The sequence below is a fragment of the Pseudorca crassidens genome, chromosome 3, assembly GCF_039906515.1.
Source record: "Pseudorca crassidens isolate mPseCra1 chromosome 3, mPseCra1.hap1, whole genome shotgun sequence".
Classification (NCBI taxonomy): domain Eukaryota; kingdom Metazoa; phylum Chordata; class Mammalia; order Artiodactyla; family Delphinidae; genus Pseudorca; species Pseudorca crassidens.
The window spans coordinates 76,749,309-76,775,930 of NC_090298.1; the positions used below are offsets into that span (position 1 = coordinate 76,749,309).

Consider the following 26,622-nt stretch of genomic DNA (forward strand, 5'->3'; position numbering starts at 1 on the left):
TGTCAACCGCTGCGCCACCAGGGAAGCCCAGTAGATTTTAATTTATATAAAATCTACCTAAGAACACTCTGAGGTAGGTAATATTATCATGCCCATTTTATTCATGGGGAAATTATGAAACAGATTAAAACATGTCACTTGAAATCACATACCTAATAAGTAGCCAAGGTGAGATTCAAACCCAGGCAGTCTGGCTCCCTACAAATTGCCTCACCCACTCCACTGCCTTGAGAAGTTATCTGTTACTGTGAACGGGAACTTGAAGCTGTATGAAGGAAAGGGGAGGGCAGGGGCTTATATTATGATCAGGTGGTACCCATAGGCATGATTTGAGGGAAAAACAAGTAAGACACCCTTTAAAATACTTCACTGGCTTTCCATCATTAGAGTTTCCTTCTTAGGATCTGTTATCAAAAATCTCCTATCTTATGAAGGTATTCAGGAATATGTACAATCACTATCCAATACCTTAGTTTTTAACCAATATCTTGGAGATAACAATGACTCTTACGGCACCTACATGAAAGAAAATAAAATTCCACGTTCAGGGTCATGCCTAAACCGGAACCCTCCAAGAGGAAAAAGCAACCAAAAGAGCCCGCTCCACGTTTGGGCCTCGGATCAGGGCAGGAGGTGAATGGCATGGAAAGGAACTTTCTGAACACATAAAATAGCACCCAGAGAAACTGAGACCTAGCCATGAGGGTGGTCATTGATCAAATGAGGCCAGATGGATGGAAGGGAAAAGGCAAGACTTCTAAGGCTTTCAAATTGGGGGCAGAGACCTTGGCAATAAGAAACTGTTGGAAAGCTTTCAGAGACAGTTCGAAATAGAAAGGCAGGTTGGTTCATTTGTCAGCAGCAGAAGTATGAGGTGGAGTCTGGCCAGAGCTTCGAGACCTTGAATCTCAAGACTGAGAGATGGCAGGCAATCAAAATACAGGGAGTGGCACCAAGAGTGTCCTTATTCACAGCACACCCTAGACTAATACAGTCCAGGGATTCGGAATGATCAACGGCAGAGAAGTTCTTGCTTATGACATTTCCAGGACACAGCGGCCTCACAGAATCTCAAGTTTTATCACAGAGACAACTTGACTGGAGATGACAATTTCGATATACAACATCTGCTTTCCTGTTACCACTACCCACAAGAGCTCAGAGGGGATGTGAAAATAAAAATTCACTCTTCTAAAAGAGATATTTCATATCTATTTCTAAAAGAATAAAGAGAGAGACTATTGTGACAGAAGACAAGAGAAAATAGAAAGCAGGAGATATTTGGCAATGGTGGAGAGCACAGGAAATGGAGCTCCCTGGGCAGCATGCTTTTAGAAAGGGGTTCTGTTGGTGACCTGCATTTTTCTAAGAGGAAAGAGAGAATTAAAGGATGCACATAAAATCAGAGAAGGAAAGGAGGGAGGAGAAAGGGTTTCAGAAGCAGTACCAATTTGACAGGCAGACACTATAAAAGGTATAGGTTTGAATCCAGATGCCCTGTTAAAAGAGCACAGGGGCTGTCTGAAATAAACAACATGGTGAAGGGTAGGCAAAAAATGCCTAAGCTAAGAGGTAAATCATAATTCCTAGACCCAGATTTCAATGGTAGCATTATAGCTCTTGGTGCAAAGACTACTTTATACCTATAGAAACTAGAGTGATATATGAGTTAATTCCCAAAGGAGAATTAAAGATCTGGGAAGATGAGTATGCCAGCTAGGAGACCGCATTCTAAAAATGTTCATTTGTTTTCTTTAGATGTGATCCCTCACCTTTTTGAAATTGCTACCTTGGGCCAAACAGGAGACCACTGAGGTACTCAGGGTGCTTGTTCATTCCTGAATATTTTCATCATTATTAAGAGTAAGTGTCAAATTTTGAAGTGCCTGATAAAACATACATCTTGGAAACCTAAATATATTTTGCATTGAGATCCCTAAGTCTGTGCTAAATAAACGCAGAGAGATACAGCTTATTCTAGATGAAAACGAAAGTAACTCATATCTATTCCTTTTATTAGAAAATAAGAGAGACTGGGAAATTTGAGTTAAATTTTTATAATACATTAGCCCTCTTTCACATAGTCTGAAGAGTTTTTCTTACTTAGTTCTTCTTAAACTATATTTCAACAATGACAATAATAATAACAGCAGTTATCATTTCATTGTTTATACTGTGCCATTACAGATAAGGAAACGGAAGCATCACTGTCTCAAGCAATTTCCCCAAGAATACACAGAGCTGGAAAGTGGCAGAGCTGAAGTTTGCACACGGATGTCTGAAGTTCAGATCCTTAACCACCTAAGCTCAGTGCTGCCAGCTGGGACTACAATAATGGACAATTCATGGTTCAGTCCTCAAGGAGTCCAATGACGAGTGAAGAGAGAGGGGGAAAAGAACAGATATAATCCATAAGAGTATGAAGGAGTTCTGTAAGAAACATAGACTTAGCACTAATAGTCTGAGTATGAACAGTGAAGGCGGGTATGTCTGCACTGGACCACAGAATGAGGAGCCAGGTGGAGAAGGGTTGGGAAGAGCTGGGGGCGGAAAGTATCCAGCCAGGAGAGCCAGTTACCTGCTGATTGAATTCAGTCTAAACATAAATGAAATGAATCACTGGATGGCATCACCAATGAGGAAGATTCTACTTTTAATGGTCACTTTTTCAAAACAGCCCAACGCCCCCATTATTCTTAAGATACGTTCAGTTTTATTAAGCTTCCTTTTTATTCTGTTCAATTTTTTTAATTAAGAGTAAAACCAGAGGAACTTCAATAACGACCCTCAGATTGATGCTACTTTATTGATTACTGGCTTTGGGTTTGGGCAGCCCAGCTAACTGGGTGTCTGACCACTGTATATTTCAAAGCAGTTTTCTAAATTTCACTAGTAAGAAAATTATTAATTCAAATCCAAAGCTTCGCTTCAAATATATTGCTTTTCTTTCTCCCCCTCCTTATCTCCAGGGCTATGGTTTGTTACTGAGGAAATTAAACTGAGCAGGAACAAGTTGTTTTTCAAAGACCACTTTTAAGATTTAGTACTTTGCAATATCAGTAAGATGAGATCTACACAAATTAACTTAGCAATTTAGAAGTATCTAACAAAACATAAAAGGTGTATAACCTAAAACAGAGCAGTCTAACTACTCAGTGTTTACCTGATAGAAATGCCCACACAGGTGGGCACAATGAGGCACGCACAGGGAGGTTCAATGCAGTGTACCTAGTGGTAAGAGCAAAAGCTGGATGCAACATAAATGATCATCTACCAGGCAATAGTTAAATAGGGATTCTGGATAGCAGTTAGAAGCAACGAGGTAAATCTTTATGGACTAACACAGTAAGATCTCTAAGACATGTTAATGAAAACAATCAAGTTGTGGAATATGTACAGTATAGACACTAATTATGTAGAAACATCACACACTCACACCCACTCATGTATGTATTTATGTAGCGACCTCTTTCTCGATCTATATGTAATGTACATTTATACCTACACATGCATACATATATACATATATATATTTAATGCATAGTGACTGGGGTTGAGGGAAGTACTCAAGAGACTTTGTCCCCATTTATTTACTTAATTGCTATAAAAACAATATCTATGTTACTTGTAGAGTTAGAAATAAAATAGAAAGTTTTAAAATTTTTTAAATAAATTAAAAACTAAATATACTTTCAATTTATCATAAATTAATCTACTGCATTCCATTTTTAACCAACTTATTAAAGTTAAATAGCCTGTAATTCTTAGAGATTTTCCCCCTCTTGAAAAAAAACAGATCAGACTTTTGCATTTTGCAGACTTGTATGTCCCAGGCTCGTGTCCTGATAGAAATTCAGTTTTATGGGTGTCCAAGCATGGTTGGGAACTCAGGGAGCAGCACATGCTCTCTTCCTTTACTCAGCACCACAAAATGGGTGTTTAATAAATATAAAAGAACAAAGGAATGAACCAACCAATAGATAAATGACAACATCGGTAAATATTATACTCATGTTTCCTAGCATTGGTCAGGATTGAAAACCCGGCAATTTTCAGAGAGGAATTACAGAATATTCAAGGAAAAACTAAAATCTCTTTTATTCTAAGCTACACTGTTATATTGATCTTGTTAATGATGCTAAGTATTGATCTCCAGAAGCAAATTAAGACTCATGTCATAGACTTTCATCCCTCTCCAGCCCTGGACATTAAGTCGTTAATTTTCCTGTCAGGTTTTTTTTTTTTTTAATCCAAGTAGTACTTAATTATCATAAAATGACTTTTTAGGGATAGCTTCTAAACCCTCGTTAGCCATTAAGTATAAATAATTTTTTTAATTCAACCACTGTTTCAATTTAATTATTTTGGTTTAAAAAAACTATTGCACCCTTCATTGGACTTACTGTATACTTTTTGCTACTCAAAGTATGGTTCTAGGACTAGCAACATCAGCTTATCATGAAAGTTCTTTAGCAACAGACAATCTCAGATATCACCCAAGACCTACTGAATCAAAATCTGTTTTTAATAAGATTCTTCAGTGGTTCATATACACATTAAAGTTGGAGAAGCACTGCCATATACTACTCTTTTGTTATTATTGAAATTAACTTTTTAAATTATAGAGATAACACATGTATATGTTTTTTAAAGTATTAAAGGACCCTACAACCAAAAGCAAAGACAATACAAGAAAACTACAGACCAATATCTCTCATGAACATAGCCACCAAAGTCCTTAACAAAAATATTAGAAACAGAATTAAAGAACATATTTTTAAAAAGAATTATACACCATGACTGCTATGGTCTAATTGTTTACACCGCCTCAAAATTCACATGTTGGAATCCTAATGCCCAATGTGATGCTGGTAGGAGGTGGGACCTTTGGGTGCTTAGGTCATGAGGGTGAAGCCCTCGTGAATGGGATTATTGTTCTCGTAAAAGAGATCCCACAGAGCTCCCTAGCTCCTTCACCATTTTAAGATACAATGCGAAGTCTGCAACCAGAAAGAGGGCCCTCACCTGACCATGGCACCCCAATGTCAAACTTCCAGCCTCCAGAACTGTGAGAAATAAATTTCTACTGTTGATAAGCTTCCCAGTGTGTGATATTTCATATGGCAGCCTGAACAAACTAAGACAACAGCCAAGGTATACGAAGTTGGTTCAGCATTCAAAAATGGATTAATATAATCCTTCATATCAACAGAACTTTTTAAAATCACATGATCATATCAATAGACACAGAAAAAGCATTTGACAAAATCCAACAATATTCCTGATAAAAATCCTCAGTAAACCAGAAAGAGAGGGGAAGTTTCTCAACTTGATTATAAAAAACCTATAAAAACTTACAGCTAATATCCTACTTAATGGTGAGAAACTCAAAGTTTTCCCACTAAGATGAGGTACAAGGCAAGGATGCTCCCTCTTACCACTCCTTTTCAACAGCATGCTGCAAGTCCTTATTAATGCAATGAGACAAGGAGATAAAAGTTATGCAAACTGGGAAGGAAGAAATAAAACTATCTTTGTTTTGCAAATGACATGATTATCTATGCAGAAAAAGCCAAAAGAATCATTTTTTTTTTAATTCCTAGAACTAATAAGCAATTACAGCAAGGTTGCAGGATACAAGATTAATATACAAATGTCAATTGCGTTCCTATTTACTAATGATGAATAAGTGTAATTTGCAATTAAAAACACAGTACCATTTATATTAACACCCTCCAAAATAAAATACTAAGGTATAAATCTCACAAAATAGGTGTAAGATCTATATGAGGAAAACTACAAGACTCTGATGAATAAAATCAAAGAAGAACTAAATAAATGGAGAAATATTCCATGTTCATGGATAGGAAGACTCAATATTATCAAAATGTCAGTTCTTCCCAACTTCAGCTATAAATTCGATGCAGTTCCAATCACAATCCCAGCAAGTTATTTTGTGGATATTAACAAACTGATTCTGAAGTTTATATGAAGAGGCAAAAGACCTGGGAATAGCCAACACAATATTGAAGGAAAAGAACGAAGTTGGAAGACTGATGCTACTCAACTTCAAGACTTACTATAAAGCTACAGTAATCAATATAGTGTGATGTTGGTGAAAGAATAGACAAATAGATCAATGGAAGAGAATAGAGAACCCAGAAATAGAACCATATATATATACAGCCAACTGATCTTTGACAAAGGAGCAAAGGCCATGTAATGGACTGTTGGGAAAATTAATAGTCTTGTTCAGGCTTCAGAGGCAACGATAGGCCTTTGACTAAACGAAGACCCTGAAAGAAGCTACATACTGAACTGCTGGACTATGTGCAGGTCAGCAGAAATGGTGCTAGCAAGTCTTGGGAACCAACAGATAAGGAAGGGAGTAAGTCACGGAACTTCCTGGGCCTTGGGAATCTGGCCAGTTCCCGGGATCAGTGAACACCTCGAGACTTATGACTAAAGTATCAAAGCATTTATGATAATAGCCAGAGCTGCATATTTGCACGTAAGCTGATGATTATGAGCTCGCAGCTTGGCGTTAAAAACAGGACTCCTCTGGGTGACACTCTGAAGTCTCACCCGTGGGGTGGACACACTGTCCAGGACCTTCCAATTGGGATTCCAGATTGCTGTTCCAGGGACTTCCCAGCATTGTTTGGATCTGGATGTAGGTGTTTCCCCAACTGGTGATGTATGTACATTTATTTCTCTGTCTGTATATATACATATTACTTGTCCTTATATTGTAACTTACTACTTATATAATAAATTTCCTTAATTCTTGCTCATTAAAGTGTGGAGTGGTTATTTTGCTGGTGAATACTCTGAACCTGAAGCTGAAAGTAAGTCTTTCAGCAAAACATGGACAAAGATAGTCTTTTCAACAAACGATGCTGGAACAACTGGACATCCACATGCAAAAAAAAATTAATCTAGACACAGACTTTACATCCTTCATAAAAATTAACTCAAAATGGATTATAGACCTAAATGTAAAATGCAAAACTCTAAAACTCCTGGAAGATAACAAAGGAAAAACCTGGATAACCTTGGGTATGGTGATGACTTTTTAGGTAAAATACCAAAGATACAATTCATGAAAGAAATAATTGATAAGCCGGCTTTCGTTAAAATTTAAAACTTCTGCTCTTTAAAAAACAATGTCAAGACAATAAGAAGACAAGCCACAGACTGGGAGAAAATATTTGCAAAAAAGATATCTGATAAAGACTATTATCCAAAATATATAAAGAACTCTTAAAACTCAACAATAAAGCACACAATATTTTTAAATGGGCCAAAGACCTTAACAGACTCCTCACCAAAGAAGATATACAGATGGAAAATAAGCAAATAAAGGAAATGCAAATTAAAACAACAATCAGATACCAGATACATCTATTAGAATGACCAAAATCTGGAACACTGACAATACCAAGTTCTGGCAAGGATGTAGAGTAACAGAAATTTTCATCCATTGCTGGTGGGAATGCAAAAACAATACAGCCACTTTGGAAGACAGTTCGGCAGTTTCTTACAAAACCAAACACTCCTACCATATGATCCAACAATCATGATCCTTGATACTTACCCAAAGAGGTGAAAACTTAAGTCCACACATAAACTTGTACACAGATGTTTACAGCAGCTTTATTCATAACAGCCAGAACACTGAAGCAACCAAGGTGCCCTTCAGTAGATGAACTGATAAATAAACTGTGGCACATCCAGACAATGGATGGGTAGAGGCTGGAAGACAATGGAATGTTATTTCATTAAAATATTATTTAGTGATAAAATTATATGAGCTATCAAGCCATGAAAAGACATGAAGGAACTTTAAATGCGTGCTATTAACTGAAAGAAGTCAATCTGAAAAGGCTACAAACTGTATGATTCCAACTATTTGATATTCCAGAAAAGGCAAAACTATGGAGATAGTAAGTGGTTGCCAGGGGTTGGGAGAGATGAATACGTGGAGCACAGAGGATTTTTAGGGCCATGAAAATACTCTGTATATTATAATGGTGGATGTATGTCATTATGCATATGTCCAAATCCATAGAACGTACACCACCAAGCATGAACCCTACCATAAACTATGGACTTTGAGAGATTATGATGTGTCAGTATAGGTTTGTCAAGCTTAACAAATGTAACCATGCTGGTGGGGGATGTTGACGATGGAGGAGGCTATGCATAGGTGGGGTAGGGAATACAGGTATGCCCCGCTTTTCCAAAGTCCACTTTATGGCTTTTATGAGAGACCTACATTAGTACATGTTTTCATTAACTGAAAGAAACCCAAAGAGGACTTTTGCTTTTACCAAAAAAGGCAAAAAGCAAAATTAGCACTCAGCCTTTGTTCTGCAGTGAGGTGTTACAAAGGCAGCTCGCACCCTGAGCAGCGAAAGTGGCACCTCCAAGCTCCTTCCCTGGGAACTACTCAGCATCTCAACATCAAGCCATCATAGCTTTGAACTGTGTCTGTACTTTATCTTGATTTATTTTGTGCATCCATCCAAAAAGATGTGTCTTAAGGTAATTGCTTCTTTGCTTTAGGACACTTCAGTTTAGAAAGGGTTTTATGGGAACACTCTACTTCCAGATAGTGGGGGAAACCTGATATGGAAAATCTCTGTACCTTCCACTCAAATTTGCTGTGAACTTAAAACTGTTCTTAAAAAAAAAAGTACAAAAGGACATAAAATGAAAATGAAGAGTGTTTCTCCCCACCACCTACTCCAGTTTCAATGCCCAAAAACTGTGAATACAAAGTTTCTTTATTACCGTTTTTTCCTAATTTTTCAGATAGTTGGTTGAAGATATTGCTATTTTGTGTTCTAGCACCTGGAATTAGGATGAAAAATCTGATTCATATTTCTAACATTGCTTTGTAGGTAACCCATTTGTTTTCACTGGAAACTTTTCAGATTTTCTCTTATCCTTGGAGGGATGGGATTCCCCCTAGAAAGTATCCAAATTATTTTCTCCTAGAACTTTTTTTTTTCATTTATCTTACTTGACATACTTACCAGACTTTTTCAATATTAAGAAATAACCTTTCTTAAGCCTGAAGAAATTTTCTTCTACTATGTCTTTGATTATTTCCTGTGTTTCACTGCCCACTTTCTCTGCTTTGGAATCCTGAGCTAATATTCAGTTAGCATCAATTCTGACTGGATAGCCTCCATTTGGTCAGTCTATGCCTATGCCATATCAGTGGTTAAATATCTTGAATGGTACCTCCAACTAGATTTATTCCTTGGGTCCTTAAAGACTTTCACTCTCATATTTTCCAGTTCTGTGGTATGTTTCTGTAATGGACTGAACTGTGGCCCCCAAAAGATATGTCCATCTCAAACCTCAGAATGTAACCTTATTTGGCAAAAGGGTCTTTGAAGATGTAATTAAAGTAAGGATCTCTAGATGGGACCAACCTGGATTAGGGTGAGCCCTAAATCCAACGGCAAATCCTTAGAAGAGGAGAGAAATAGATACACTGGCACACAAGAGAAGGCCATGTGAAGATGGAGAGCCAGAGATTGAAATGATGGATCTACAAGTCAGGGAACACCGAGGACTGCCAGCAGTCACCAGAAGCTAAGAGAGAAACATGGAACAGATTCTCCCTCAGAGCCTCCAGAAGAAACCAGCCCTGCTGATACCTTGATTTTGTACTTCTGGCCTCCAGAACTGTGAGAATATAATCCTGTTATTTTAGCACCATGTTTGTGGTAATTTGTTAAGGCAGTCCTAAGAAATTAACAGTTTCCTTCACTTTATCTTCCAGATTCTTACTTTATTTTCAACTACAAGCATCTCATGATTTAGCCAACTCAAACTTTATTACAATTTATTATTATATATTTAACTTCCCAGATTATTTTAATTTTGATTGCTTATTTTCTCATATCATGTTTATATTAATTTATGGATGCAAAAAAGTTAGAATCTTCCTGAAGATATTAATTTAAAAACTTTAATTTCTATTTTGCTCTTTTTTTGGTCTAGAATCATCTCTCCTGGTTCATCTTTCATTTTGCTGGGTTTTCTCAAGTATCTGGTATATTTTACATCCATTTATGTTTATGAATCACAGACTACACTTGTTGGTATAAATAATAGGCTTACATTTCTTCTATGGTTTTATAAGTCCGTTTTCCCAGCTTGTCTCCCCTTTGTGTGCGTGCATGTCTGACATGTGCATATATGTTAGGGCAAAGGGAAGCTGACACATGTACTGAGGCTGCTAACTTCAACTAGAAGTCTGTATCAACTACTTCACATTAAATTCTTTTAATTTCTCTAATAAAATAAATTCCTGCAGAATAGGGATTTGTTTTTATTTAATTTTCCTATAGAAATTATTATAAATGAACATTTTAAAATTAATTGTATAAATTAATTGGTGAGTTAGTAAGTAAATAAGTGAGTGAAAGAAATCCAGCAAAATAAGTTAAAAGCTAACCTGCTCAAGTGAAGGCAAAACTCAATGCTTTCACTATTTGAAAAGAAAAGTGGCAGAAGTGAATTGTGACTTAATATACATGTAAGTAAAAAGCATTAATCTTCAGTTTTCAATTAATATGCCACTTTAATGAAAAATTCATTTCACTGGATCAGATAGCTCACAATGTCTTTTCTATTGCAGAATATTCAATATTTATCATTTTAGAACTTGTATCTTCAGGACACATTTTATTAGATTTTTACAAATGCATGGATTACTAACTATACAGACAGATGTGCATCAGTTTGTACTTTGAAAATGATTACTACCTATGCAGAGAGATGTGCATCAGTTTTTACTTTGAAAATGTACTTTGAAAATGTATTATGCAAATTCACCATCCAAGTTTTGTGCCTGAAAATCAGTCCCTCGGCAGGTTAAATGGAATGATCTGTGAGGGCTCTGATCTGAGTGCCTTGAATTAATAATTGGATATTTTCCAAATTGAAAAACATTTTTAAAAGTGACTCAAAGTCAATTTCTTCCATTCCTTTATGACTTATAACCCTAAAGCCAGAAGTGGAAAGAGGGAAAGGATCAGCTTTGTTGACTGGAGACATTTAAGCTGGTCTTAGAGGATATGAGGGTATTCACCAGATACGAGAGAAAAGAAAGGGCACTCCAGGCAGAGGAAGCAAAGAAACCCTCAAATAACTAGGATTAAAACATCTTCACCATGATAAAGGACATCTATGAAAAACCCACAGCCAGCATCATACTTAATGGTGAAAGTCTGCATATTTTCCCCTAAGATTAGGAACAAGCAAGAATGTCTTCTTCACTTCTATTCAACATTGCACTGGAGATTCTTTCCAGAACAATTAACAAGAAAATAAAAAGCATCCAGATTGGAAAGGAAGAAGTAGAACAATCTCAATTTGCAGATGACATGATCTTAAACATACAAAATCCAAAGGAACTCACTACAAAACTATTAGGAATAATAAGTTTAGCAAGGTTCCAGGATATAAAATTAATACATAAAAAAAACAATTGTATATAGAGTAGCAATGAGCAAACTGAAAATGAACTTAATAAAACAATTCCATTTACAATAGCATCAAAAACAATTTTAAAACTTAGGAATAAAATTGCAAAATTATATTCTGAAAACTATACAACATTCTCAAAAGAAATTAAGAAGACCTAAATAAATGAAAAGATATTATTCATGGATCAGAAGGCTTAATATTGTTAAAATGGCAACTCTCCCCAAATTTATCTGTAGATTCAATGCCATTTCTATCAGAATCCCAGTTAGCATCTTTGCAACATTTGGTAAGATAATCCTAAAATTAATATGGAAATCCAAAGAAATCAGAATATCCAAAACAATTTTGAAAAAGAAGAAACTTGTGGGACTCACACTTCCTAATTTCAAAACTTTTCTACATAGACACAGTAATCAAGACAGTGTGATACTATTATGAGGGTAGAAATAAAGATGAATGGAACAGAGTTGAGACTCCGGAAATAAACCCTCACAATTATGGTCAGTTAATTTTTGACAAGGGTGCCAAGAAAATTTAAAGGGGAAAAAATAGTCTATTCATTAATTGGTGCTGGGACAACTAGATATCCACATACAAAAGAATGATATTTTACCCCTACCTCACAAAATTATACAAAAATTAAGTTGAAGTGTATCAAATTCCTAAATGCAAGAGGTAAACCATAAAACTCCTAGAAGAAAACATAGGTGTAAATCTTCATGATCTCATATTAGGAACAGTTTCTTAGATAGAACATTAAAAGCATAAGCAACAAAAGAAAAAATAATTGTACTTCATCAAATTTTAAATCCTTTTGTGTTTCAAAAGATACCATCGAGAAAGTGGAAAGATAACCCATAGAACAGGAAAAACATTCACAAATCATATGTTTGATATGGAACTTGTGTCTAGAATACATTAAAAAACTCTTACAACTCAATAATAAAAACTAAATAATAAAAAGACAAGTGTGCCAATTAAAAACAGGTAAAGGATCTGAACAGACATTTCTCTAAAGAAGATATACAAATGGCCAATAAGCACATGAAAAGATGCTCAACATCATATCCAACAGGGAAATGCAAATCAAAGCCACAAGTAAATACCATTTCACACCACCAAGACTGCTATAATCAAGAAGACAGATGATACCAAGTGTTGGCAATGATGTGAGAAATTGGAATCCATATATTACCGGTGGGAATGCAAAATAGTGCATCAACTTTGGATAACAGTCAGGGAACTCCTTGAAAGTTTAAACACAGAGTTACCATATGACCCAGCAATTCCACTTCTAGTTATGTACCCAAGAGAAATGAAAACGTAAGTACAAATAAACACAAATGTTCACAGAATCATTATTCATAAGAGCCAAAAAGTGAAAAACCCATTCATTAATAAATCAATAAATAAAATGTGGTATATCCATATATGAGAATATTACTTGGCAATAAAAATAAGGTACTGATACATGCTAAAACATGGATGAACCTTGAAAGTGTTATGCTAAGTGAAAGAAACTAGAAACAAAACACTACATATTGTATCATTCCATTTGTACAAAATGTTCAGAACAGGAAAATCTATACTGACGGAATGTGGATTAGTGGTTGCCTAGGACTCAGGAGATTAGAAGGAAATGGAGACTTAGCGGTAAGGGATATGGAATTTATTTGTGTGTGGGGGGCGTGATGAAAATATTCCCAAATTGTGATGACAGCTGGACAACTCTACGAGTATACTAAAACCATTGAATTATACATTTAAAATGGGTGAATTTTATCGTATATGCATTATATCTCAATGAAGCTGTTTTAAGAAAAAAAAAAACTTTAAAGAATCCCTAACCACTCAGAGTCATGGAATTTCAGAGATAAAAGGACATTTACAGCCTTTATTTTATAGATTTTTTTTAAAAGACAACTGGAGAGTTTTGTATTAGATCACAGAACTTGAAGAGTATCTACACCAGCCGCATAGCACAGAGAGATCAGCTAGGTGGTTTGTAACCACCTAGAGGGGTGGGATAGGGAGGGTGGGAGGGAGGGAGGGAGACGCAAGAGGGAAGAGATATGGGAACATATGTATATGTATAACTGATTCATTTTGTTATAAAGCAGAAACTAACACACCATTGTAAAGCAATTATACTCCAATTAAAGATGTTAAAGAAATTGAATTATTTCATGTATTAAATGTTGATATATATATATGATTTCAGAAATCGGTTTATCAATATTACTTTTACCATAACTCATGAGCTTGATTGCCCCACAAGGACATCCCACTAATTCTCATGTATAATATGACCAAAGTGGAATTTTTTATTTTCCCCATTGTCTTCCAATATTCCCAACTTTAGCTAATAGCGTCAGCATTTTCCAAGTTACTAAGTCAAAATATTGACGGGAAAATTTTTTACTCCTTTCTTTCTCCCTTTTCCCCTTCCCAGGTCAATCAGCCATCAAACCCCAGCCATATTATTCAGAAATCCATTCTCACTGTGATCTTCTCATTGTAGTCTATTGTCTCTGAACTACCGGTAGCCTGCCAAGAAATATCTCCATGTGCCAGGCCCCTCCTTCCCTCCCTCTGTCTCCTTCTCACCCACATCCTTCCTGCTGTCATCAGTTACTGTCCTTAAAGATAACTCTTCTACTCAAAAGCCTTCAGAGAATCCCCATAATTCACAGAATGAAGTCCAGATTCCTCAGCACAGCCTTCAACCCCTTCCATTGTCTGGTCTAAATTTACTCTTTAAGGCTCCACCTAAAAAATGGATTATTTGACATTTCCAAACATACCTAAGACTCATCAATCTTTAACTATGTTTTAACTCATGTTAGGCCACCTCACTGCCAACCCTGGAGTGTTCCCACCCCTGTCCTAATTATCTTTCAAGTCCCTGTTTAAACATTACTCCTCTAGGAACCTCTTTTTAATATCATCTCTACTCCAAAGTCTCAGTCAAAATTAATGCTATCTTTCTTAATAATTCTATTTCATTTTACCTCTCTTATCCATTTTATACATACTTACTCATACTATTGATACAGTCAAAAAAATAGGCATTTCCCCTGCTAAATTACAACCTCCCATTTTTTTTATTACACACAGCTCTTAGCATATAAATGCTGCACAAATGTTTATTGAATTGTGGCATCACCACATTTAACTTAAAAGATAAAAAGTATTATACTGACAGGTAGTATATAATATTATACAACATAAAATTGACTCTGACAAAAAAAAAAGTGTACTTTTTACCTTTCTTGCCAGATACAATGCCTAGTGTAGTACAAGTTATAAGGAAGTAAACATATTTAACAGAAATTCTTAAGGTTATATTACGGTTAATAAAACAAACAATAAAATTGTTTCATCTCTTTCTTTTTTTTATTACAGCACACACATACAAAAAGATGTAGCCATCTTTGTTCTATTTTTAGATCCTCATATAATCAGAATGAAGTCTATAAGGAGTACACAAGGGTGAGGGAGTAGCTTGAGGGGGTAAAAGAAAACCAGTATGATGCTGTTTCTATTTAAAGATCCTAACCATGACCCTCAGCTCTGATCAGCAGTATGACTTAGAAGCTGGACTCTGGCTGCTCAATTTCCCTCAGTGACTTGCAACTTCTGTGTACTGAGGGCTATTTTCTAGTCCTGCCACAGACCCTATATATGTGAGTTTAAATTCTTCTATTTTTGCCACTTTGATGCTGCAAAATACTAAGGATTTTTCCAAAGAATAAAATGAGGTCAGAAAAAAATAGCTGTGCTAAGCTAATTTCTCCCTTTGCCAAAAGAGCTCAAGACAATATATTCACAGTGGATGAAAATGAGAGAGCATAAAATATCAAACAGGAACATCCTGTCCTGTAAATGCTTGACTTTCCAACGTAAATAAATTCAGTTTATACCAGTTTGGAGAGAGGAAGGACTAACTGCCATTAGTTTGAGGCCACTTGGAGAATCAAAATCCTCTGTTATATCAAATGATATTATAAAGTATTACCACATAAAAAGTGAAAAAACTCTTTGTGTTACTTTTCTCATTAAGAAATCAAGTTTATGAATTTCTGAGATATCACTGGCATTAATTCCATAAATTTCCTTTGAATCAATGACCACTTCAATTATCTCTACTAATAACTTGCCACCAGAGAAAAATTAACTCTCCAAGGAAGTAATTTACATTAGATTATCTATTGTACATTTCACAGCAGAGTTTTCTTTGAATTACATGGAGTTCATTGGCTTGGGATTACCTTTAGAGTTTTTGTCAGAGAAATAATATGTTATTCATCTATTTGTCCACTTTCCAAATAACATATAACATAAACATATAACAATAACATATAATAACAAACTGCATTGTTATATAGTAATTTTCTCATGTGTAATAATTTTTAATCTTCACATGGAAAACCAACATCACTTTCCTATTAAAAATAAATCTAAATACCTATCCTTATCTGTTATAAATTTCTCTCAAGGCAAAGCAAATAGCTAGAATATCTGCTCTCTAATAAAAAAATAGATTTTCTTGGGTACATAATTAATTCTCTCAACAAAACGCATTAAGTTTTTGGGGGGGGTTATTTCAGAACACTTAAAACTAAAGAAAATAAAAATGATAAAATAGAGTGAAAATAATGAGCTAACATTGGTAAAATTTTACTTCATATATTACTTCTAAGGGAGATAATTATCACACAATAACTTATGTCTAATAAATTACAATAAATTTTAATAAAATACCTGAAACTGTCCAATAAAGTTCTTTCAAGTTTTAAAAGCATAACTTAATTCAATGAGTAATGCGATTTATCTGTTATCTCTAAGAAAAAAGATTTATAATAATATAGACTAAAAATGAAAGCTGATCTCTCCCAAGAGAAGATAACTGTCCCCTGTTCTCAAAGCAAACAGACTAAACAACTAATTCCTATAATCAAATAACTCATTCACATTACATGCAAAGGGACATCACACATTATCTTTTAATACAAAGTTCGAACCCCTATGGCATAAAACTAATTATCAACAGCTCATCCCTCTAGGTTGCAGAAAACAGACTGGATGCATGTATAAAATACTGGAACTACAACCTGAGAACCACCTGTAATAAAAAATTGATGATTCTTGTAAAGTCACCAAATGTGATGCTTGCTAGTGTTCGCTAGCAAAATAATTTTCAAGTAGTCAGCTTTCCAGACATTCATTCTCTCTCTGCCTCTCTTTTGAAAAAAAATACTTGGAAAACAAAAAATAAATTCAGTATAAACAATCAAAAATAAATGTACCCAGACACGGGAAATGACAACTTCTCTACATGTTATTTCTATGTCCTTCTAACGGATATTCCTTTTCTGATTCCACAGTCACCTGAGTGAATTTTCACTGACAAGTTGACAGTTTACACTAATTAGACTACCATGGACCACTTCACTACGCAGAGTTTTCCCAGGACAGTTGGTGGATTGGTCAGAGGTTGGACATGAAGTGCCTAAAGCAAAGCCTGGTTTGTAGCAGCTGCTCAATGCACAATGATTCATCATCCCTCATTAGCAAAACAAGCAGAGGACAGTTGGGGGAGGGGAAATAAAAGGGTTTTGTGAGTAAAGAGGATTTCTTCCTGTTTCTTGAATTCCCATCTACTCAATACATCTCATGCCTTCACACATGCCCCATCTCCCTGAGCTGTGGCCTCCAGAAGCTCTTTGCCCAGTCCAAGGGTAGCCCTAGGTCCTTTCCTTATCCTGCCTCATTTCTTTTTTCCTCCCCCAAAATAAAGCTCCACTAATGTGTTAAGGGGTAAAACACTGGAGGTTTGCATCCACTCACCCTACTCTTTATAACCTTACCTTTCCAAGGCCTCTGACTCAGACACAGGTACAGGTTAGCATAGACAACATACAAGCCCTCCAAAGGAATATCTTCTAAATTAATCAGAAATCAAAACAAGTCCTTTCCTTCTAAACATCTTTATTCCTACTAGAGAGGACTTCCATAAGACGAAAACAAACCGAATAAAATTATATGACTGATGCTTCTGACACGTGCTATGGTCTGCCAACCTTCATTCTTCGTCTCAGGCAGCTGCTTAAACAGAGCGGTGGTAGCTATACCTTTGCTTGTAATCAGTGCTTGCTTTGCAGCATCCCTGGATTCACTTTGATGAACCACTTAAGGTCAAGTTTGGCCCATTAGGTAATTCTCATCCAACAGATCAAGGGGATGAATGTAATGTCTGTGGTAAGACCAAAAGTGTCACAGTAGGGACCATGGATTTGTGGTCTTTTTATTAACCACACTTCTGAATGGCCCCTGTAGAAGCTTCTGATTTTCCCAATAAAAATGTGGAAAATCCACTTATATCCTTCCTATCCTATGTTATTAGAAGTTCCATCACTGAATGAATTGTGATAATTAACTGGACTAATACATAAATAATAGTAGATTAAGACAATCTGCATTAACTTCAGAGATGACACGGACTTTCATTTTTAAAAAGACTTCACTATCAACCCTACAATTTTCAAAAATGAGTAATGATGCTCACCATGCAAGAATAAGATGGTTGGAATATGGCTGCACCAATTCTTATGCTGTCATTTAAAAAGATATAATGTATTAAGAGTGCCTCCCTTTTTAATGCAATCTCATCCCTCCAATAGGGATATATAGGAATATTATTCAAATATATTTCTGTCCTTGTTAGGCATAACTGAAAACAAGAAAGAGAAACCTATACATACCAGTCTAAGAAAATTTACTGAAGGGACACTGTAGGTATTATGGAAGGAAAGGTGACATCAAGCCAAACCTGAGAAATGGAAAATTTGATGTCTTTGGAATGATGATGCCTTACCCTGTACTTTTCACCATGCAAAACAGCTTCCTCTGATTATTCAGGGATTATGGCCTCCCCTCCCCTTCACCACTTAGATCTGGTTGTCAGTGACCCCATTTCCACAAGAGCAAACATATTTGGCTCAAATCATCAGCTGTGAATGAGCTTCCTCTGACTCTATGAAAAAAAGACATGTCTGGAGGAACCAACATGACAGCTTAGGCCTGACCCACCAGCAGGAGCTATGGGCCATTCCCAGGAGTGTTGGTGAGTAGGGCATAATTCAATGTAATTTGATTCTGCAAACATACGAGTACTTCCTATGTTCTAGGAAGGCGATGAAATGTAAATAACCTTAAAAACTTAGAAAATTCAAGGTAGCTGCAAAGAAGGTGGGCCATAGAAATGAAGAATACATATTAAATAGCTATTGACAGAGGCTACATTTAGACAGGAGTTTCTTTTTCAGATCTTAAGGATTAGAGCTTCCCTTGGACTATAATTTGGATTGCTTCATGCTTCTCCATAATGCTATACAACAATCAGATCTGAGTATCTGACTTAGTTCTCCCCATCCATTCTACTTTTTAAAGAAATAGCTATAAGATTTTCCAAATACCTCAGCTCAAGCATGTCTAATTTCCTAATACTTCCTTTGCCCATAACCATAATCACACTCATACGTATTATAATCATTTCCATCTTGGGGCTTTTATCCCTTCTTTCCTTCTGCTTAGAATTTCCACCCCCTTTGCTTCTCCAAATTATAGTTAAACTTCAAGACTCATCTTTAAGTCTCACCTCCTCCACGAGACCCTCCCTGATCAATCCAATTGACTGATATCTTAGTTCTCATTTGTTAAATATCGTGTAAATGGAAATACAGAAAAATGAATAGATCTGAGAATTATGTGAGGTAACATTAATGATGAAGATTTGTAACAGACTAACTTCCTACCCTTTCCATCTTCCTTCCTAAGAGAATAGCAATTTGGGGAGTGGAGGACAGTAACGTTCTCATATAGAAAACAATAACCATCTTCTCTGGTAGAGAGAGGATACTATGAAAAATACAATTCTGGGCAAGGAGATATAAGTTGATTGAGCAGTTCATCAAAAATGGAGTAAAATCATGTTGCCTTAGTTTTTGCTCTCCCTTTTCTTCTGCCTGGAATATGGATGTGATGTTGGAGATGGAGCAGCTACCTTGTAACCACAAGAAGACCACAAAGAAAAGGGCAAAAAATTCAGGACATAGACTCTGAAATCCTTGAGCTGGCAAAACCACCTACCTCCACATTAAATTTTTTAAAGGTTTAAGCCACTGTTATATTTGGGGTGGGGGGGAAGAGGGGACAGTTTCTGTTATATGGAGAAAGCCCTTCTTACTTATATCCCTGTTGGAATAGAGTAGGCCTAAGTCAGCACAAACTACCTGGATCTTTCCCTAAGTTAGTGGAGCTATTTGAATGTTCTTTCTATTTATTTATTTTCAGAGTTATTTTATTAGAGAGTTGAGAAAGGGCAACTCGGATGCTAGTTAATTTCTCCACCATCAGACTTGTGCTTAAATAGGGTTTCTACCTCAGAATTCAAAGTCAAAGCTCAGGAGTGGTCTTATATACCCTTCCAGGAATATCAGCTATCACAAAAAAAAGTAGAAAGCAAGGCTTCAAGTCCAAGGCAATGGAACAGAGTCTTTGGCTCATAATAAAAATTAAAATTGCCTTAGATTTCATTTATTTCTCTTATTCTTCAACCAGTTCCCTCACTGGTGATTTTTCAAGGACAACTGAAGGACTCTTTGAAAAATCTTTGAGGCAAGTGACAGGGATAATCCCGTTTGTTTGCAGCCAAGGCCTCTCTTTGAGTCCAACCTGGCAGCACCTTCAGGGCAATTTAGTCCCAACTGCATCCAACCAACAACGACCATCTCTAACACCTCAAATTTTAACTTTTATATATATGCTCACAATATTTATTTGTAAATAAAGGAGGTCATACACTGAGAATTCCTCAACACCTTGACTAATATTAGCCTGTTTGCACTTTTAATATCTAAAGATCAGAAAACAAAACAAAACAAACAAACAAAAAAACCCACAGGGCTTCCCTGGTTGCGCAGTGGTTGAGAGTCCGCCCGCCGATGCAGGGGACACGGGTTCGTGCCCCCGTCCGGGAAGATCCCACATGCCGCAGAGCGGCTGAGCCCGTGAGCCATGGCTGCTGAGCCTGCGCGTCCGGAACCTGTGCTCTGCAACGGGAGAGGCCACAACAGTGAGAGGCCCGTGTACCAAAAAAAAACAAAATAAAATAAAAAATAAATAAATAAAAAACCACAAACAAAAACCTTTATACAACCTGAAGGAATAAAATTTGTGGAACAATTTAATACTTTCTTGACGTCTTTGAAATTTAATATTTCAAATAAATTTCAAATTAATGTATTTAATTTAATAGATTAATATTATATTAATTTAATGTAATTAATACCTTTTTCAATTTGATAAGACAAGAGTTTACCTTCTTTGATTTAAATGGAAACAAATCACCAATAAATTAACTCTCTGATCTCTGGCATTTGTTGTAAACATTTTTTTCTCACATTACTCTAAGGGAGCCTATGACAGAGATTCCTTTTCCAATTAAAATTATATCTAAATGTTATCTAAATAAAAGAGCTGTGACTTTGTCAATACCCTTGTGTCAATGTCCTTCCTATTGATAGATGTCTCCGTAAGGTTGTGCCGGTACAACTGGAGATACTACTAGGTTGCCAGGAATTCTTGCTATGATATGTCTATAGGAAGTCTGGGCTTTGGTCCAAGAAACTAGAGCTGGGAAAGTCACTCCCTCCCTTTCCAGAAAATTCCTAAGAAACTACCCCCATCCTGTCGGCTGTGCTTTTTCCACAGCTACTCATAATGATAATATTTTCTTGGCATTATTCCTGATATACTGTGTTCTACTGGCACTTCTCCAGCTCAGAGGAGAGTAAGGCTCCCAATCCTGACAGGTACCTGCTGGTATGGCCCCACAGAAATGTCTACAAGAGTTTCTCCTAAAGCATTTAGAGGAAAATACACCAGATGTCAAAATCCCACCAACATCACGGCACCTCAAAAGCAGCCACTTACAAGAGACATAGGTCACACACACTGGGGAGTGAGATGGCAAATTATACTTTCTTATTATGAATACACTGTCATACCAAAGTGAGGAATTGCAGAGTTGTATTAAGCTGATGGATAATCTAGCAGCAAACAAACATATACTTATTGTCTTTTCAATCTAAGCTGTATAACTGTTCTCCCCTGTCTTGCATGCCAAACTTTTCAAAGACTTCATCTCCAAATTAGTATCATTAGTAAAGTACAAGAGGGCAGCCAGTATCATCTCTCCTGAAGCTTTCTCTGGAAAAAAAAAGTCAGCATAAAAAGGGAGCAATTCAACTCTTTTCAGTTAGCATTTTTATTGACTACCCGAGGGGTACATGACTAGCAGATGCATAGGTTATATACAACCTTAGTGGAACCCACAGTTGAAGGTACGCACAGTAAAGTTTTCAAGAAGCAACAAGATAAATTCACTTTCAGATAAGACCACAGTTATAGGCTCACTGATGCCATCGCAAACTTTAAAAAACAGTTATTACTCATCCATTCTAGCACATTCATATTTCCCACTATTGTTTCCAAATATTCCTAGCATACTCTGTAAATAGCTTTATTTTCCTGGAATTTACCATTGAAATTACTTTTTTAATTTGTTTGTAAATTTGCTTTCATCAGAGTTTTCAAGATTTTTCTTCCCCTAGAGGATGTCAAAATTTATCACAGCTAAATTTAGAAGGCTAATGGAACAGGTATACCCCCTTCTCAAAGCATTTTATATAATCACGTCGAGGTTAGGTCAGAACAACAAATGGAATTTGGAGGTTCCACACTCTAACAATAGACAACTCTTTATATTTCTTCTGATAAGATAAAGGGGGGCCTTATTAGCATAGCTGGTCTTGGCCACAACTGCTTTCCTCTGGCAAATGGAACATGAGACCATAATCTTTGTTATTAAACTCTCATGACATCAGATAATCTGCACTGTGATTAATTTCTATGGGGATAAGGAAGAGTTAACTGAGGAGTTCATAGGTATTGACCCTGAAGAAGTTCTGAGGCTTGGTAATAACACCAGAGGCGAGGTTTTACATGGAAACCTAGAAAAGCACTTACTAGTATACTAAATAATATGAGTAAAATAAATAACTTTTGTATTAACCACCTTTAGTGAAGTGGTTTTACCAGGCAGTATTGAGATAATTGATGTGACCTGACTGTATATTCAAGGCCTCAGAGCACATTTTGGGATTAAAACCAAGCTCACTACCAAACAGGAACACAAATGCAAAGAATATCCAGGACCCTGAGCCTCCTAATATTAGATGTGCCTCCTGGCGTTCTTACTCCTCTGATTGTGCGGGAACTGTGGAAACTGCGTAAGACACTTGAAATACTATTTAAATTTGCTAGAGGTCTGAAGAAGTTCTGCGTGTGGGCAAGATCATGGTGCATTCCAAGGCTGAACCTTAGACAAGGAGACCCAAATGATGTCAGAAGAGAACAAGGACCCTTTGGAGTTTCTATTCCCCACAATAAGAAGTTACACTGGACTGGGGTGGCAATGAGAGAAGAGCTGAGAGGAAAAAAAAGAGGAAGGAGGACTGCATGCATGGTAGAAGAGGTTGGAAGGAAAGATCCATACTTGATGGTAAGTCCACAGGGGCAGGGATTTGCGTGTTTTGTTCAATATTGCATACCCAGTTTGGGGGCACATAGTAAGTCAAATGAATGAATAAGTGAGTGAGTTGGATAGGCTATTGGATCCATTTTCTTTATTTGTTTTTTTTAATCCATTATTTCCCAAAGCATGGTCCAGGATATCATTGTAGGTGGTAACAGTACATTACAAACCCTAACTCAGAGATTGACAAAGTTTTCCATTTTTGATTTTCTAATAACAAGGAGAAAAATCTCAGTTTAGTGCTAGTAGGTCTTTAACATCTCTCTATTGTTGTTTTAACAGAACAAAGATGTTCTCAGGCACTGAGCCTCCAGGTAACATCATCTAACTAGAACTGTATACTTCTTTGATTTTTCATCCTATTTTATAGTTACCATCTATTTTAGAAGAGGATTTTTTCTGATTTGTGGTAGTAATATAATATTCTGTTTTAAAATAATTTATTTAAGTCCCTAAACTGCATTGATTTAAAAGCAAAACATTAGAAAAATTATGAAGGTTGTGGGTATATAAGGCAAAAATGAGAGGATGATACTCAAATGAGTTAAATTTGGGAGGCTCTGTTCTAATCGCCTTGGGTCTCATGTGGGCCTTAGATCTCATTGCTGTTCTAACAATAGAGACTTAATGTCAACTTTGGATGGCCCTCCCAGCTGAGCCATGGGTCTAGAAGCCACTCTCTCAATGCACTGGATGAGCTATAGGTCTAGAAGCCACTGCCTTGCCCAGCAGACACAGCAACCTGAGACAAAAGCCCGTCAAACAAATCCACATGTATTCTTCAGTCTCCTGGTGAGCAACTTAAATGTAAATATTACAAAACTCCACTACCCAAAACCTGCCATAAAGGTTATATTCTTATTGAGAGAGATGCCTGTAACTGCCCCTTCATATTTATTCGACTCTCTACCATTAAGCTAATTTATAAATAAATCCTAAGTTAATTAATTAATGAGTTTAAGAAATAAGAGAAAATATAAATTTAGAAGTCAAGTGTCAGCTAGAAATCCTGTTAAACACCAGAAACTCTTTTGGATGATTATAACTTTACTTCCATAATAAATAACTGATAGATCTCAAACTAAATTCAGCAACAGCCTGCATTATCTAAACTGGGAGACCAAAGTTCTCGAACTAACTTGCAAAGATGGTATGAGTTGCTCAACGATGACATTTAACTTCTGCCATTCAAAACTATGGATAAAAAGGGGCTAAACCAGAGCTGAGGTTCCTTATGCATTTGCTAATAGTTATACCACTGGACAGTCAATGAAAATACCGATTAACTACAGAAGAGATTCATTGTTTTCTGTGTTTAACCAAGCACAACCAGACTGCCACAGAACAACACTATTAAAAAGTGAAATAATAAAATAAAATCCACACATTCAGTAAACAAAATGGATTCTCATTCTCCCCATTTTTACAAAGGATTCCTTGGTCTGCAGGCCTCTAGAAGCATGCATAAACATTGACACTACCATCATTTAAAAGGAAGAGAGACAAAATGGAGAATTTTTCATCCTTAATAATTCATTTTACCTGATTCTTTTGTGTCTCTGTCTTCCTCTAATTTTATTGGCTTTTTGCCACTTCACAGTAATTAAGACTTAGACGTTGGGACCAAGAGGGAACTGGAAGAAAAGTAAAATGCATTCATCAGTCTAACCCAATCACTCCCACCTCTCAGGTTATTATACAACCATGAGACGCTACTGCAACAACTTCCTTAATGGCTCAGAACAACAAGAACACCTAATAACAGACATGCGTAAACTCTAGAACCACTGAAATATTCCCTTCTATCTAAAATGTGATACTAACGTTGAAATGCTTTCTAACTGTAAAATTCTTTACCTCACAGGGGTGCCATTGTTTAATACAATAACTTTATAAATATACTTTGAGTTTCCTGGAAAAGTGACGTGAAAATAAAGCATTATTGCCATAACATCTCCCTTAATGATCTAGAAGAGGCAGTAAATAACAAGCTGATGGATTCGCAGATGGTACTAAATTGAGAAGTGTTGCAAACATCAGTAAATGCAGGAAAAATTATGCAAAAAAGACCTAACATTTAAATACAAGCAAAACATTTTTAACTTTATGGGGGAAAGAACATAACATTTTTTAGTGTGCTCGAGATACGCTGTCCGGTGTAGATGCTACAACCAGCACTTAAAAACATGCAAGCCAGAATCATTCTCAATTCTTCAAAATCAACTAACATGACAACCTGCTTTGAAGGGGGGCTGGCAGTCACATAAAGCTTATAATAGACAGGGGTGAAAACCTATGATTTCATTAGAAACTGCCAATGAGAAGTTCCGGTTTGTATGTTTATAACTTTGAAAGAATACAAAGTTCCATTTAGGAAGCTTATCCCAAGTAAAAGTGTTTCATCCTCAGCATTTTTGTAAGCCTTAAATTGTCTCCCATTTAGGCAGAGCCATCTGTCTGAGCAGATTTTGGATAGGGACCAAAACAGAAATAATGGGTCTTAGGAGGGCTGTGCTCGGGGTTGCAGGTGGCTTCGAGTTTGTCCTCTACTTCCCATGGTGACTAATGGGGTACATCTGAAACATGTGGTTAGAAATACCATCTGCAATCGTGGTGACAGATAATGTAGACACCAACACAATGCTTCCATCTTCTATGCTCCAAACTGTGCCTTTTGGAAAATTCAGACCCACTTTTAATATCAAAAACACTTTAATATCAAAATATATTTATTCCCCCTTGGCTCCCAATACACCTGTTGGTTGTTTGATTTGTTCAGGTGTTAGACAACAGTTGCTGAATATAAAGTCTTGATGAACTCAGTATAGGCTCTCTTTTTTTTTCCTTTTTCAGGAGTCAGGTCCATCCACCTTTTCTACCCAACTGAGTTCTCTGATCACTGAGTCTGACACATGAGGTCTTATTGTTAAGACTAGCTTTCAATGCTGTTGTTGATCTGAGTACGTTCCATTGAACTTTATTATCCTGAGGAATTTATTTGCACAGAAAATCATCTTACAAGTGATCAAAAAGAAAAATAATTTGATCTCTCTGTCAAGGTTAACTTCAGTATCCCTGGACCCTAAAAGGGGATCTAAATCCAGTCACTGAAAATACGGTGATTAAACACAATAGTTTATTTCTCTCCATCAAGAAAAGAAAAAGACAGGAGGTCATCAAGCCAGGTCTAGTATGGCATCCCACGATGTCAGGCACCCAGCTTCCATCCACTTTGTTGCTTTGCCATCTTCAGCAGGCACTTTCTACCTCACAGTTCAAGATGGTTGCTTGATTCTAACTGTCCAACCTGCAGCCCACGGACCAAGAGTTAGTCGTATGGCCATGTCTTCCTGCAAACTAACTGGAAAATAAGGTCTTTACTCCAGACATGCCCATGCCAGGTAACAATTAGAAGTTCTAGTATGTCTATTACTGAATAAGAGAAAGAGAAT

At 36.4% G+C, this 26,622-nt stretch overlaps 1 protein-coding gene across 14 annotated transcripts in view; it reads right to left on the minus strand.

Moving 5' to 3' along the window:
* Positions 1 to 26,622, minus strand: part of MCTP1 (multiple C2 and transmembrane domain containing 1) — a 541,379-nt gene that overhangs the window by 448,415 nt on the left and 66,342 nt on the right. The window contains exon 1 of one of the 14 annotated variants that reach the window (XM_067731250.1): positions 7,598 to 7,719. The exons of the other annotated variants lie outside the window; for them this stretch is intronic. Within the exon in view, the coding sequence (XP_067587351.1) occupies positions 7,598 to 7,627 (30 nt within the window). The 5' untranslated portion in view covers positions 7,628 to 7,719. Of the gene's footprint in view, positions 1 to 7,597; positions 7,720 to 26,622 lie in introns of those variants that run through there. 14 annotated transcript variants of the gene reach the window in all.